The sequence below is a fragment of the Bufo gargarizans genome, chromosome 4, assembly GCF_014858855.1.
Source record: "Bufo gargarizans isolate SCDJY-AF-19 chromosome 4, ASM1485885v1, whole genome shotgun sequence".
NCBI lineage: Eukaryota > Metazoa > Chordata > Amphibia > Anura > Bufonidae > Bufo > Bufo gargarizans.
Genome location: NC_058083.1, coordinates 347,458,514 through 347,473,648, shown reverse-complemented (window position 1 = coordinate 347,473,648; position 15,135 = coordinate 347,458,514). Strand labels below are relative to the sequence as shown.

The 15,135-nt window shown below is 37.0% G+C and overlaps 1 protein-coding gene across 4 annotated transcripts in view; it reads right to left on the bottom strand.

Moving 5' to 3' along the window:
- Nucleotides 1-9,699: 9,699 nt before the first annotated feature.
- The window catches only part of QKI (QKI, KH domain containing RNA binding), a 156,982-nt gene continuing 151,546 nt past the window's right edge, over nt 9,700-15,135 (bottom strand). For all 4 annotated transcript variants that reach the window (XR_006388636.1, XM_044289356.1, XM_044289357.1 and 1 more), the window contains exon 8: nt 9,700-12,417. Coding sequence is in view for 3 of the 4 variants with exons in the window: in XM_044289356.1 (XP_044145291.1) it covers nt 12,401-12,417 (17 nt within the window). In the remaining variant the exon portion in view is untranslated. The remainder of the gene's footprint in view (nt 12,418-15,135) is intronic.

The following is a 15,135-nucleotide window of genomic DNA, read 5'->3' as shown; positions in this document are numbered from 1 at the left end:
TCAGCCAGCTTGCCTGTGAGAGTCAGCATACAGCAGAGGTCTGGCTATCAGTGATTGCTGGACCCCTGCTGATCGGGCAGGCACAGCTCCTGCACCCGCTCGATCAGCCTGCCGAATATGTGCGGCGCTGCTCCTCAAGTCACGTCCACCAGCGCCGTACATGTATGGCGTGGGTCCTTCAGGGGTTAAATAAATGTTTGTATTTCGTTGCCATAGTGATGTCAGACGTGGCATAAAAGATGTGCGCGCTGAAACCATCACGTGGGAGGCCAGCCAAAGCGCTGTCAGCACGAAATGGCAGTTGCCTGTAGCTGAGTGCCCGCAGCAGCGGCCATGTTTTAAATTTGTATAAACAAGCCGCAAAGGAAATTGGTGAGTGCCACAAGTTTATTTCTTTCTATATTCTACATGTGAACTTGGTCTATACTGCTGAGCACTGCCTATGAATCACACGACAGGCACATAAACTCCAAGTATACCCCATAAAGAGGCAACAGTGCCAACACCAAAACTATTTCTAACTTGCCATAACTATCAACTATAATATCAGGACAACTGTGAGTATATATTATATATGTAGTTTGGTTCCAGTATACCGTCACATGCTAGCCAGCTTTCGATTCTTCCAGCAAAATGGTCACACTCGCTGTGTAGACAAAACCAGCCCCCTAGCTTTAGTTTGTTTCACATATGTGTTAAGAGATGTGGCATTGCCAGGCGGTACTGGAATGTCCACGGGCCCCATATTTGTCAGGTAGCGTCCGGATATAGTTAATGAGGCTGGCAGATATTCCGGTACTCTTCTGCAACACTGGATCCAGAGAGCTCCAGACAGAGAATGGCCTGCCAGATTTATTACTGCACATGTGAAACTAACCTTACAGTTGACTCACGCCTGCTACCATCAGATGAGGGAGAAGACATAGCTGCAGAAAATGTATTTAATTTATTTTTCATGGTCTCTCCAATTCAGATGAAACAAGAGCAAATAAAGACACATAAGGAGATTCTTAACTTTTATTTAGTTTTTTTTTTTATTCTGGGTTTAGTGATCCTTTAAGATTTTTAATTTGAAAGACTTGCAATAAAAGTAATTAAAGATCAGACCTTGTTTTAGGTTTATTTCATTTGTATTTAAAGGTCAAACATCTCATTTTGCTTTGGAGCTCCCCCAGCAAAAATAAATATGGAGAGAAAAACCATACAGTATGCAATAGAAAACCACACCATTCATCATTTTATTACTTCAAATAGTATGTACAGGTGAGTTACTTTTTCTTACAAGTACAGTAATAAATATGAAATAAATAAAACATACTGGCACTAGAAATTGCTTAATGTATAACAAACATGCAGTGAAAATTGATTTTATTACTCTTTCTAATAAAAAACAAAAACACAAACAGAACAAAGCATGTTCTAATTCCTTATTGAGCATACGCCTAGATTTGTGTATTTGCCATTTATCAATATTGGGCTGGGTACAGAGAATGCATTTTGGTTAGCACTTTAATGAGAGGAAAAATCAAGGTAAATTCACAGGCAGCAGATTGGTCCCAGAAATTTTAAAAAAAAAATTTTAATCCGTTTCACACGTCTGCATGATGTTTTGCAGGTAATTTTTTACAAACCGTATAAAGATTTTTTTTAACACTCAGAAATTTCTAAAACACATCTGCTGCATTTGAACATACATTCCCGTCATTAGGATTCAGTATTAGGGTTCATTCACGCGTCCATAACGTGTTTGGCAGATTCACGGATCCGCAAAACACAGACATGGCAATGTGTGTTCCACATTTTGCTGACCGCACATCGCCGACACTGATAGAATATGCCTATTCTTGTCCGCAATTGCGGACAAGAATAGGACATGTTCTATTTTTTTCAGGAACGGAAATTTGGACACGGAAGTGCGGGTCGGCATTTCCGGAGCTGGGCCAGACTTAGTGCGGCACGATAGAAATGAATGGGTCCGCAATTCCGTTCCGCAAAATGTGGAACGAAATTGCGGACATGTGAATGGGCCCTTAGGCTTGGCAAAAAAAAAAAGGCATCTGTCTGAATCCAGCCTTAAAAGCACAACTGATGGACTAAAAATCTATTTTTTTGAGCCACGTGCTATATAACTGTCAACATTCGTTCAGTGGCCAATTTTACAGTACAGCCACTATGTAGAGAATAAACTGCAATGACCAAAAAACTCATGTGACACTATTGTGCATGTCAATTGAGGATAGCGATTGCATGTGTAAAGATGTTATCCCACAGCAAACACTTATCCCTAGCACAGGATTGGGAATATGTTTCATCAGTGGGGTCCCAGCCAATCAGTTATCTCCAGCTGTCTCAAGAGTTGAATGGAGCAGCAATGTGCATGTGTGACCATCGCTTCATTCAAATGGGGGAACACGTTGCCCTTTTTCTTGTGATTGACAGGGGCCCTAATGGTCAAACTGCTGCCATTAGACACTTATCCCCTTGATGGGGATACATGTTTGTTGTGGGACAACGTGTTGAATTTAGGTTATCTGCCAAAAAATACTAATAAATCATTAGTAGGGTGCTTTCCAGTTAAAATATGCCCCAAAATCTGGAAATATTTTGCTATCTGCTCAGAATTAGTCATCTAACTTTGATTAAAAAAATGACATCATGTATACTTTTACACAGACTAAACTATACTAAATCACTGGAAGACATAACTAGGGTTATAATTTCAACCCTGGACTGTACTAAATCTACAGAAACACTTTTTCATGCCAGCCTAATGATTTTTAGAAATTGGATCTCTCGGGGTAAACTGACCAGTCTAAAATAGCTTAAGTCAGTAAAACCATTGGTTTGATTCTAAGCCAAGTCCCTTATAACAACAACAGCTCTAATAATACTATTGTTATTCACCTGTGGACCAGATTTGTATAAGTTATCCACTCTTCGATTTTACTTTTCATTTTCAACATGTTTTGTGTAAATCATAAAATTAAATAAGCCCCACACAAAAATGAGGCAACAAGGAGAAATTTGGTTACCCGTTTTGATATTAAAGGGAACCTGTCATCAACTTTATGCTGACATGACTGAGGGTAACATAAAATAGTGACAGAAATGCTGCTTTCAGAAGTGTGTCACTCATGAGCTAAAAGTAAGTGGTTGCCAAGAATCGGCATCATAATCATTGCAGCCTGGGCCTGAAAAAGTCAAATCTACCTAAGAGTCATGGTTATTCCTAATCTCCTGCTCTCTCCATCCATCTGCTGATGATTGGCAGTTGTCTCCTAGAGAGAAAGGGAGAAAACTAGGTAGAAGACTGTCAGTCATCAGCAGGTGGACAGGGAGAGCAGGAATTTATGAATAACCATGACTCTTCTCAGGTGGCCGTGACTCTTTTCCAGGCTCAGTCTGCAATGATTGTGATATTGGTTCTCGGCAACCACTTACTTTTAACTTATAAATGACAGACCACTGAAATCAACTCACCTGTCTCTACTTTATTCTGCCGTTCGTATGGGCAGCATAAAGATGATGACAGGTTCTCTTTAAGAATAAACTAGATATAAATATTAATCAAGAAAAGAATGAGATACTTGCAAGATTTTACCATAACCTCTTTATCCAATACTTACATTGAGGAGAGTACATAATCCCATAAATGCCTGACTAGATTCAAGGCTTGGCGATACTAAATTTATATAGTTTTTAACTCTTACTACTTAAAAAACAAACACTTTGAAAAAAAATGTTTTATTGCATTGCCATATTCCGACAGCCATAATATATAATATATAACGCTGTATGACTGCTTGTTTTTTTGCAGGGAGAACTGTCGTTTTTATTGGTGCCATTTTGGTACATGTACCTTTTTGATCACTTTTTATTCAGTTTTTGGGGGAAGACAATGTGACAAAAAAAAAAAAAAGACAAATTGAGGATTTGTATTTATTTTTATTTTTCCACTATGGCATACACTGCAGGAAAAATATTTTATAGTTTGGACATTTTCAGACTGCTGTGTCAATTTTTTATTTTAATATGTAAAATTGGGAAAGAGGGCGATTTGAATTTTTTTATATTTTGGCATTTGTTTTTTTATGTTTTACTGTAATTCCTGGTCCTTTTAGGGGACTTGAACCTGCAATCTTCTGATTGCCTGTCCGACAGACTGCAATAGAATACTATTGCAATCTATCAGGATTCTGACAGCTTGCCTGAGGTGTGGCTCTTCAGGCAGTTAGACATAACAGGCCTGGGCAACCTCAAAAGGCTCCAGGCAATCGACTGGAGGGAGAGGACAGAGGAAGAACCCTCCTTCTGTCTAACCCCTCAGATGCTGTGCATGCTATTGACCGCAGCATCTGAAGGCTTAAGTGATTGGGGTTGTCGCTGATCCCAATAATTGTGGATGGGGGCCTGCTGTATTACATATGCATATTGTAAGCATGCTCTATATATACACACACACTTTACACTGTACTACAATGTAAAGTTAAGTTGTGGTGTGTGTTAAGAGTTAGATTTTAAAAAGTAACTTAGTAAGGTTAGTTTCACACGTGACATAGCAATCTGGCAGGCTGTCCAAGCAGAGAAGAGCCTGTCGGAGTTTCCTGGAACTCGCATTATATAGTGCTGCTTGCCTGCCGGACCCCATTGGTCAAACATTGCTTCATGTAACTTTTTGTCCAACAAAGAACAGCCTGCTGGATGGCTATGCTGCATGTGTGAAAGTAGCCCGACAAGTTTCAAGTTGAGAAAAGTTACAAAAATATTATATTCTTGGTGTTTGGGGACAGAAAAGTGTTAAGTGTGGTGATCATTTGCTTTGACCATTGTATATACAGAAACTGAACAACATGAGAGCATAACAGCATTTCAAAAGAATTGCAATTAAATTCTTACTTTTTTTTTATTCCCCTCACATTTAATGGATATAAAACTATACAAGTTTGCCTTATAGCTTGTATCCTTAGTCCAGATTCAATCCTTGGTGGATACTGACTACAAATAAATTCATCTGTAGTGTGGTTCAGTGGAAGCAGCTGCAACCTTTTTCAGATCACACAACAGGCTGCAGTGCCTGAAAAGACCCAATTTTAGCAACTGCATTAAGAAAGTAAGAACTGAAGACAAATTACAAGGAAAAGGGGTGAGTGGTAGGAAGAAGTGGGCTGCCTCACTGTATGACAGAACAATTTCACAGCAGGAGGAAAGGTGGCGAGTAAATGCCACAATGCACTTGATGTGATGAGGCTGTGAACAAACAGGAGTAAAGACTAGTGTTTGTGGGAGATATCACACTGGTATTGCATTTTTAAAGGAATCATCAGGAAACAATAGATGCAAATGAAAAAATAATTTATCAGTTACCTAAAACCTAGCCATAAATAAGTGAAGGTTCAGTTTTGCACTTCAATACCAAATGGCCTTCTAAGTCTTCATTAAATGAACAGTCAAGGGGGCAAAAATAGTGTAAATCCTTACTTCACTTGAGGAAGGAGATTGAGAATTTAAATTTAGAGGTGGGATAGCATTGCAAGTCCTAGCCAGGAAACAGCAGAACGCTCTGCTGTTTCAGTAGTTCTCATTGCGGTGCATGAGAGCTACTGAAAAAGTGCAGCACAACAAGCTATGCTAGTTGAGTTAGAGAAACAGCATAGCTTGCTCTACTATGATGTTTCAGTAGCTTTCATGCACAAAAATGAGAGCTACTGAAACCGCAGAGTGCCAGAGCACTCTGCTGTTTCCCTGCTGAAAGGTGGTCACAACTATGTGTCATCTTGCCTTAGTAACTGTGAGATGAGACAACCCCTTTAAGGCTGCACATTCACATGGCTGTACTTTATTCCATTGGTTTATCACATACTGATGCTAGAAGATGGATACTGATCTAGTAATCTTCTCCCAGCTCCCATTTCATAACAGATAATACAATATGGCCAATTGACTGTGTGATGATTCAAGCAGAGATAATCATGCATTATGCATACACAATTTAAATGGTGAATGCGATGGCCATCCTATGGAAAAAAAAAAAAAAAACATAAGCCATGTGTGATGCCATTCAAGTGAACTGGGGTAAAGCTACAATACTAGACACAACCCCTGGACATCATCTTCAACGAGTGATCCTACAAGTGTTTTTAAATTTGCACTGTAATACAGCCAACTTCCGAACTTACCCTAGTACAGGCATCCAAGAGATTTTGAAGTTTGTCAAATTTTTTATATGCAATATTGACTATAGCAACAAAATATTGCCAACATTTTCCAGTTAACTCCAATAATTTAAAAAAAGAAAAAAATTTTTTTTTCTACTTTTACACTCGCGTTTGGTGCGGATCCGTGATTGATCTGCACAGACTGATCTTTTCAGATACTACAACCTTCTGCATCCGTTCAGAACGGATCCGCTTGTATTAACTTTAACATAGCCAAAACGGATCAGTCTTGAACACCATTGAAAGTCAATTGAGGACGGATCAGTTTTCTATTGTGCCAGATTGTGTCATAGAAAATGGATCAGACCCAATTTACTTAAATCGTGTGTCAGAACGGATCTGTTTGGCTCCGTTTCGTCAGACGGACACCAAAATGATGCAAGCACCATTTTTGTGTCTGCCTCCAAATAGGAATGGAGACAGAACGGAGGCAAACTGATGCATTCTGAGCAAATCCTTTTCCATTCAGAATGCATTAGAGCAAAACTGATCCGCTTTGGACCGATTGTGAGAGTCCTGAACAGATCTCACAAACTGAAAGCCAAAACGCCAGTGTGAAAGTAGCCTAACCTGAGCAAATCTTCACTTGTAAAACACATAGCCACTTTGTATTTTCCAGATATAGACAATCGGTTGTACATGAAAATTCTCATTACATGTGCAGATGATGCATAGGTGTCCAATTTCCTACTTGTCCTCAAATGAGGTAAGAATATCAGAGGACATACCACTATTACTAATGTACAAATATAATTGAATACATGTCACAAAATCAAAAGCTTATGTAATAGTTGACCACCAGGTGTACAGATCATTGTATTAGTGTAGATGTAGTGTACAGTTTAGCATTATATTAACTTAAAGGATTTGGAAACATGTCTGTTTACTTCCAGAAATACTAGCACACAAATGCACTGGTGTGGCACTGTTCTTTGTGGAAAAGCAGCCATATTTTTTTTTATGAGGGCATCCCCTTAACTTTCATGAGCAGCAAAATATGTTTTATGCATTAGAACTCTTTCACACACTTTTCAGATTTTTTTTTTCCCCAACTCGAATTTCATGCATTTTCATGGCTTTTTTTTTTTTTTTTTTAAAGCATTTTGGCATATTTTTTTTTTGGGCAGAATTGTAAAATGTTTACTGCTGTTTTTCAAGGTTTACAGAGAAATCTATTGAAAAATGTGAAACCTACAGTACACTGAATATAAAAACCCCACACTAAAAAAGTCACAAGTGTATGTACTGCATTTCATGTTGTACTATGGACTTTAAAGAGGTTGTCTCACTTCAGCAAATGTCATTCATCGTGTAAAATGAAAAAATGCATTAATCCAGCAAAGTAGTAAATATGGACAATACATTATTAAGTGACTGTCTAAATGATAAATGCCATTTGCTGAAGTAAGCCATCCCCTTTAATGTAACATCTGGTAACAAATGAACTCTAAAAAACAGCCATGAAAAAGGTGTCGTTTGCCAGAAATTGCCCTGGGGAAGAAACCAGCCCTGGTGGCGATTTTTACTGTGACAAACGGGTAAACACATTTAAAAATTCCAGTTTGCAAAGGTAATTAAGTCAAGTAGCACAATAATAATTTCATATTAATAAATATAAATATGTAAGAAAAGTACAGTCAAGAGAAAAAAAGTACACCCTAATTGAATATATAAAAAAACAAAAACACATCTGTTCCTTAGGAGGCCTTAAAGTTAGGTGAATACAACCACAGATGAATACCACAAGACAAATTAATCAATGTCAATTTTTTGTTATCAAAAGCTACGCTGTTTGATGAAAATTTAGGTTCACAAGTTGTCGCAGAAAAGTCGCGCAAAATTTTTATAATAATGGTTAGGCCTCATGCACATGGCCGTTGTGTGGCCATTCATTGCATTGGGGACTGCATTCTGCTTCTATTAGTGCTTCTGTGCCTCCGTTCCGTACAGCAGCTCCAGATTGCAGACCTTTTTAAGTGAATCGGTCCGCATTCGTGATGCGGGAAGCACACAGCCGGTTCCCACATATTGCGGACCCGCTGTTTGCAGGCCGGAATATGGCCATTGCCGGGCAACGGCCGTGTGCATGTGGCCTTAATAATGGCACAAAGAGACATGCTATGACTGCGACATGAGTCGCAAAAAATCCATCCAACTTGTCGCATCATTATATAAAATGTTGCATGACTTTGGTGCCTTTAGGTCCCGCGACACGTCGCAATGTAATTGTACCCTTTTTGTCAAGTGACTGACGCATGACAAAAGTTTAGGACAGTACAATTAGAAAAAGACTGAACAAGTCTGGCTGGTTTGGAAGGGTTGACAGGAAAAAGCCTCTTTCTAAAAACATGGCAGCACTGTCTACGTTTGCAAAAGCTGCATCTGAACAATCTAACTTCCGGAAAAATGTTTTTAGGACAGATGTCAAAAAGTGCCACCTTTGGAGAAAACCAAATACAACATATCAGAAAAAACACCTCATGCCAACTATAAAGCTTGGTGGTGGAAGAGTGATGTTTGGGTTGCAGCCAAAGTGCCAGGGCACAATGAGTCAACCATGAACCCCTCTACATCCCAAAGTAGTGAAATGTGAAGTCATCTAACCAACTGCTTAAGCCTGGCAGAAAACGAGTCATGCAACAGGACAATGATCTCAACAACATCAGGTAACCCACAACAGAATGTCTGAAAAAGAACTGAGTTGCTGCAATGCTGCAGTCAAAGTCTAGACCTTGAAATGCTGTGGTGTGACACTAAGATATGCATAAAAAATGCCCACAGAACTCAAACTGAAGCAATGTTGTAAAGAGGGGTAATAAAATCCTCCAGAACAATGAGTCATTTCTCACATGGGTTTTTCAATTTTTGTTGAATAAATAATGACACAATGGGTTCTGCTGCGTGTTGTCTCAGGTTGTATTTACCTAATTGTAAGGCCTTCTAAGGACTAGATTTTATTTAGTATATCCTAGGACATATTTGTTTTTCTCAAGACTGTAGTGTTTAGTGCCTGAAAGTGTGCAATATGTGAGGACCAATCAGAATGATTTCATGGTCAGATTTTTTTAAAAAGTTGAGTAAAACTAGTGTGAGGAGCTAAAAAGCACTTCTGTGAGTATGTTATTTCAGAGGAGACAAAAATCCTCACTTGACTTGCAGAGAGCAACAAGGAAGGAGAGTGTGGCATTAGTAATGCAAAGACTGGAAAGGCAAGTGGCAAGACACTATGCCTAGTGAAAAACTATTTTGTTCCCATCTCTACTGGCACATACTGGCAAGGCATAAGGCCAGGTTGATCAAGCTATATTTAAAAGTAATGTGCAGAAGGTCAGCCGACAAACAATATTAAAAACAAGTAATGCAGTGTTATCTGTGGTCACGCTCTTTAGTGTTAGTGTCTAACCCAAGACTTTACATTATTGTTGTCTTTCTAGATCATACCTTAATAAAACATACAATGTTAATAAACAGACAAAGTCCAGAGTTAGTATCTTGGTATTATAACATTTATTAAAATAATGCTATGGGGTTAATAAGAAACAGCAAAGAACCAAAGAATTAAAATGCAAGCCATGTAAAAACCCAACTAAAACCCAGTATGTCTAATCTCATCCAGTCGCTAACTAGAAGCCAAGAAAGACAACACTCCCAATATAATAAAGTACTGCAAAACAATTGGCAATTTTAGTTATCAAAATTGTGGGGTTTGCATTTTGTATCCTTTTTCTCAATCAGGAAAAGTTCCATTTGAATGTTATATAACATACATATAAAACAAGATAGAAAAATACATTATAAACTTGTAACAATGGCTGTAAATACATTATTTTACATTTTAGGCAAAGGTTGGTTATGATACATACATAGCATGAAACTACTAAGGTTATAAAGAATAGACAAATACGTTTCATCTATACGGTTACATATCAGCGACACTCCCCATCTAAACACTCTAAAAATAAAAAATATAATACTGTCAAAGAAAAAAAAAAAAGACTGAAAAAAACTAATTATAAAGAAAACAAAAATCATAATACTGAGATCAAAGGCATTCAGAGATTTTAATAGTCATGCTTTTAGATTAAAGTTGACCCATTTGTTCCTAAGTTTGTTCATAGAAATTCTGACTTACATATGTCTATTTAATAGACTTTCACACCATCCACCACTCCCCCAAAAAATCTAAAGTCATCTAAGAATAAATGGTCCAGGTTTATCACAACTGAGATGAATCTGGATCAAATACTGATTTTTAAATGGTTTGATCTCTCTAAATGCAAAAGTGTTCCAAACTTGTTCAAAACCATTCCCTGGAAAGGGAAGAAACAAAAATAAACTGATATACTGTATATAATGACCAGGAAGACAAAGCTGGTGGCATGGGGATTAAAAAGGTAGATGTTGACTAGGAAAGCATGAATGTCTGTTGCATAGTAAATCAACTGAGAATTCGTTCCAGTGAGATGGGAGACTAGGTCACCACAAAGGTGCTTGAAATCTAAAAGCTCTAGGTTTTAGTGCTGACCTTTAATTGGGACTGCATAATACACTACACAGAGGGCAGGGCTGACAATACTGGGAACAAATACCTCAGAAAATTGCCACATTTGTAACAGAACAAAATTACTTAAGAATGTTACATATGCAGCAACATTTTACAAAACTGTTCAATAGACACAGGAGATTGGCAATACTAAAATGTAGTTGGCATAAGGTACAGGCAACAAAGTTATGACTTATGAAAAGCTTTTTGTGGCTACCATCAGTTAAGTTCTTAATACAATATTGTACTGGGCGACTGAATTATACAGCTCAACTGAATTTTTGAATTTCTCATACTGCTTGAGGCCTATCCAAACTTGCTTGGCAACATGCTAAAGGCCAATTGACCGTGACGTAAATAAAAAGGAATAAACCTATAAAAAAACCACAGGACTAAATGACCATGGAGAAAAATAAGGCACTTTCTTTTCTTAGACTTTAGACATAGATATTGAAACTAAAGAAAGAGAAAAAGGGTGAAGGAGAAAAACAAAGACAAAAAAGGCTCTTTTTTGGTCTTATTCCTTGACTACCACCAAAACAAAAGCATTCAATGCAATAGAGGGTTGTTTTTTGATTTTTTTTTTTGTTTTTCCTTTTTTTATAACACTTGAAAGTATAAAATGCTACATTTCCAAAAATATATTTTTTTCTGCACCAGCACCCTTGTATAGTAAAAGTATCTACTTTTTGTTCAGGTTTTCAACGCACTACACTTGTATCTACAATTTCAATACAATTATACAGCAAATAGGCAAGCATGGCTTTTACATCCTTAAATTATTATTTTTTTCTATACAGGGAGGTGTAAAACATATTTGAACAGTTTGCCCAGTAATGTGATACATAATGCATGTACCTGTTCCAATATTTTAATATTTGAGGCTTTGTGACTAACATTTTACTAATTGCATCACAAAATTTGTGTGCACATAATGCTGCAGTATTAATTTTTATAGCAGGGTAAAAAGATTACAACTTAATGTCATGGCACCCTTATAAGTTTAATAAATTTGGCAGGTGATAATCACAAATAAAAGAAACTGCAAAGTTGACACTGTGAGGGTACTGTAGCGACTAGAGTAATTGATCATTTTAATATTTTTTTAAATATATAAAATCACTTCACCAGTGAAATTCCCTGACCAATCAGGTTCATGCATGATGCATCATCACAACACAGTACATTCAGCTTTATACTTCACTATACGAGAGAAAAAAACAAAAAAACAAAATAGAGTTCGCTAGGAGTCTCTCACAGTAACTGCCTCTGTCATTGGTAGTTGAGGATCAGTTGTCTTGCCAGTACTGTAGGTGAAGCCTTGATACCGTTCGTTTGGTTAGGACACTAGAATATGATCAGTGCGAAGGGTTGAATTGGACCTTATTGCTTTACTACAATTCAGTGCAGATACTATAATCACTTTCACCCAATCAGGGAAAGAAAAACAAATGCAAAAATGTTGAGTTGGAAGATAACCATTTTTCTGTGTCTTTTGTTAGATGGTAAGACGAACGGACAAGAGCCTCAGCTTGCTGCACTGAGGACAGGCAAGCAGAGGCGTTTACCAGTTAACTGATCAGCAGGCAGGCATGGTCAGGTCATCATTGGGTGAAGAATTCAGAGGTCAGAAGGTCATAGGTTAGTTGCCGGTGGCGGCTGGGTGGTTAGAAACAAAAAAATAAAATAAAAATAAAAAAAAATAAAAAAATGAAAAAAATAAAAATAAAAAAAGAAAGAAAAGATAGAGAAGAGATTAGTTTCAGCTAGTGACTGCTTAATGACAACATGAAAAACTAATCACAACTAATAAAAAAACAAGCATGTTTAATACTGACATACTGATTGACGCCATCTACAGAATGCAAAAAAATCATGACACCAAGTATCATGATTTGAATGTGTGAAGGAGGAGCCCACGCCAATAAAACTGGTTAACAAGTAGAAAAAATTGAAATAAAACACGACTAAGGGCTAATGGTTAGTAGCAGTCGGAAATTTGAGACAATGAATCAGCTCGGAACTCAGAAATTTTCAGACAGTCAGTGCACACAATCAGTATCTGACTGCTATTAAGCATTAGTACTCCCCAATTCTGCAAGCATTGAAGCATCTAATATTAATGATGATGTGATTATTAACTTGGATTAGAGTAATGGATCTAAAGATTTTTTTAAAGCAAAAATTAAATGAAGAAAAGAAAATTAATGTCTTGATATAAACTAGGGCCAAACAAGATCGTTTTTGTTCAATAAATTTTATTGCTCTTTTCTATTTACAGACACAAAATATCTTGGCCTCATAATACAAAGCAATAATAAACTCTGGTCTAGCACAGCAGGCGTCATCATGTGAACCAGGAATGGCTAACACTATTGCTACTGGCAGCATTTCCAGTTGAAAATACTAATTTACACAATATAGGGCACATATAAAATGCATTTGTATGTAAACACTGTAAAAGTCCTGGCTTTTTTTTTTATATCTAGACTCAAAAATGTTGAAGTACATAAAAAAAACTCACAATAATCTAATATGCTAATAAAGCATTTTATAACTACTAACAGGCCTCTAATTTCAAAGCTAATACTCTGCAAATACAATAAAATCTGACATTTCATATACATTCCTGCATTATATTTTTATATTTCATACGCCATCTGTAAATACTATTTTCTTTTCTTGAAAAAAATAAAATAAAAATTACAGTAAAACATAAAAAAAAGTTCTCAAGTGGAAAGTTAACATTCCCAGTGTTCTTGAGCTCTTCCTTCCTCAGTAACCAACAATCTCCTTCACTAAACTTGGTCCACTTAACAGTAGTATGTTTTAAGACTCTTTCAACAGCTTTACTATATATTATGAGGTTTCGTTTGCTTATACTGTACTGTTGCCATCAAGACTAAAGCAGAGGAGATGTAGACTAGATGTTTTCAGTGCAAAGTCAGATTTGTGGCATTTCGTAAAATGAAATCCAGTAGGTTCACAGATAGCTTAGCCTTAAAGACCACGCATCAGTTGGTCAACAAACAGAAAGACAAAACATCTCTTGAGTTAATCAGATTCCCTTCCAAAATCTTAAGTTTTACTTAGGAACATGAAAACATAACCGTGTTCTCTTTAGTTCTTAATCAGAACTATGAGGTTTGCTTAAAAAATTGCAAATAAAAATCGAATTTAAAATGTGGCTCATTACTATCACAATGGCAAAATGCAGTCAATTAGACTTCTATATTTTGCTGTACATTGATCCCAATGCACTAAGTGTAACTGGATTAAAAGAGAATCAAGAGATGTGGTTACAAAGTTATACTGTAATATCAGTCGGTGCAACTTACTGGCACAGCTATGACACATCCTCTGCCAAGTCTATGGCCAAATGCAGTACACACAGGTTTAATAACTGTGCAACATTATTAACAGATTATTACAATTATTTCAGTTTGCCTGTTACAATAATTAAACTGAATATTATAGGATACAAATGTAGTCATGAAAAATCATTGAAATGACTGCCCTTCAAGTCAAAAATGCTTAATTACAAAAGAAGGACCTGTTTTAGGACTGAATTTAAGTCCAATTTATAACACAGGGGAGAAGACAATTATGCAGCATTTCACTTACTGTCAAAGCATAAACTTTGTAAATATTTTTGCAGATGCCAGGATGATTAATGATACTTTGTAGCACTGTTTGCATTTTATTTTACTGGTTGTTTGTAAAATCAAGGTACATGTAGTGAGAAAACAAACATCTAAGACACTTTCTCTGTTTTAAAGTTGCCCTCTAGGGATGCTTTCAGATCAGAGATGTTTCAGTTGGGGTGCTGATGAAGTTTAGATGAACAGCACCCAGACTGAACATTGGCCTATTTAACTGAATTGATGCATTCACAGGAGCAACTTTATCTGAGTCAATGGGAGGGGGTTCTGAGTGCAGCCCAGTTTAAGAACTTATTCATTGTCATCAGCTGGCCCTTAAACTCTGGTCTTAAAGAAAATCAGACTGGGGAGGGGGGGGGGGATGCTTAATATCTGAAATCTTAATCTCGTCTCTTCTACCTTAGTGTCATGTCTTATACAGTTGCAAGAAAAAGTATGTGAACCCTTTGGAATGATAAGGATTTCTGCACAAATTGGTCATAAAATGTGATCTGATCTTCATCTAAGTCACAACAATAGACAATCATAGTCTGCTTAAACTAATAACACACAAATAATTAAATGTTACCATGTTTTTATTGAACAAACCATGTAAACATTCACAGTGCAGGTGGAAAAAGTATGTGAACCTCTAGACTAATGACATCTCCAAGAGTTAATTGGAGTGAGGTGTCAGCCAACTGGAGTCCAATCAACGAGATGAGATTGGAGGTGT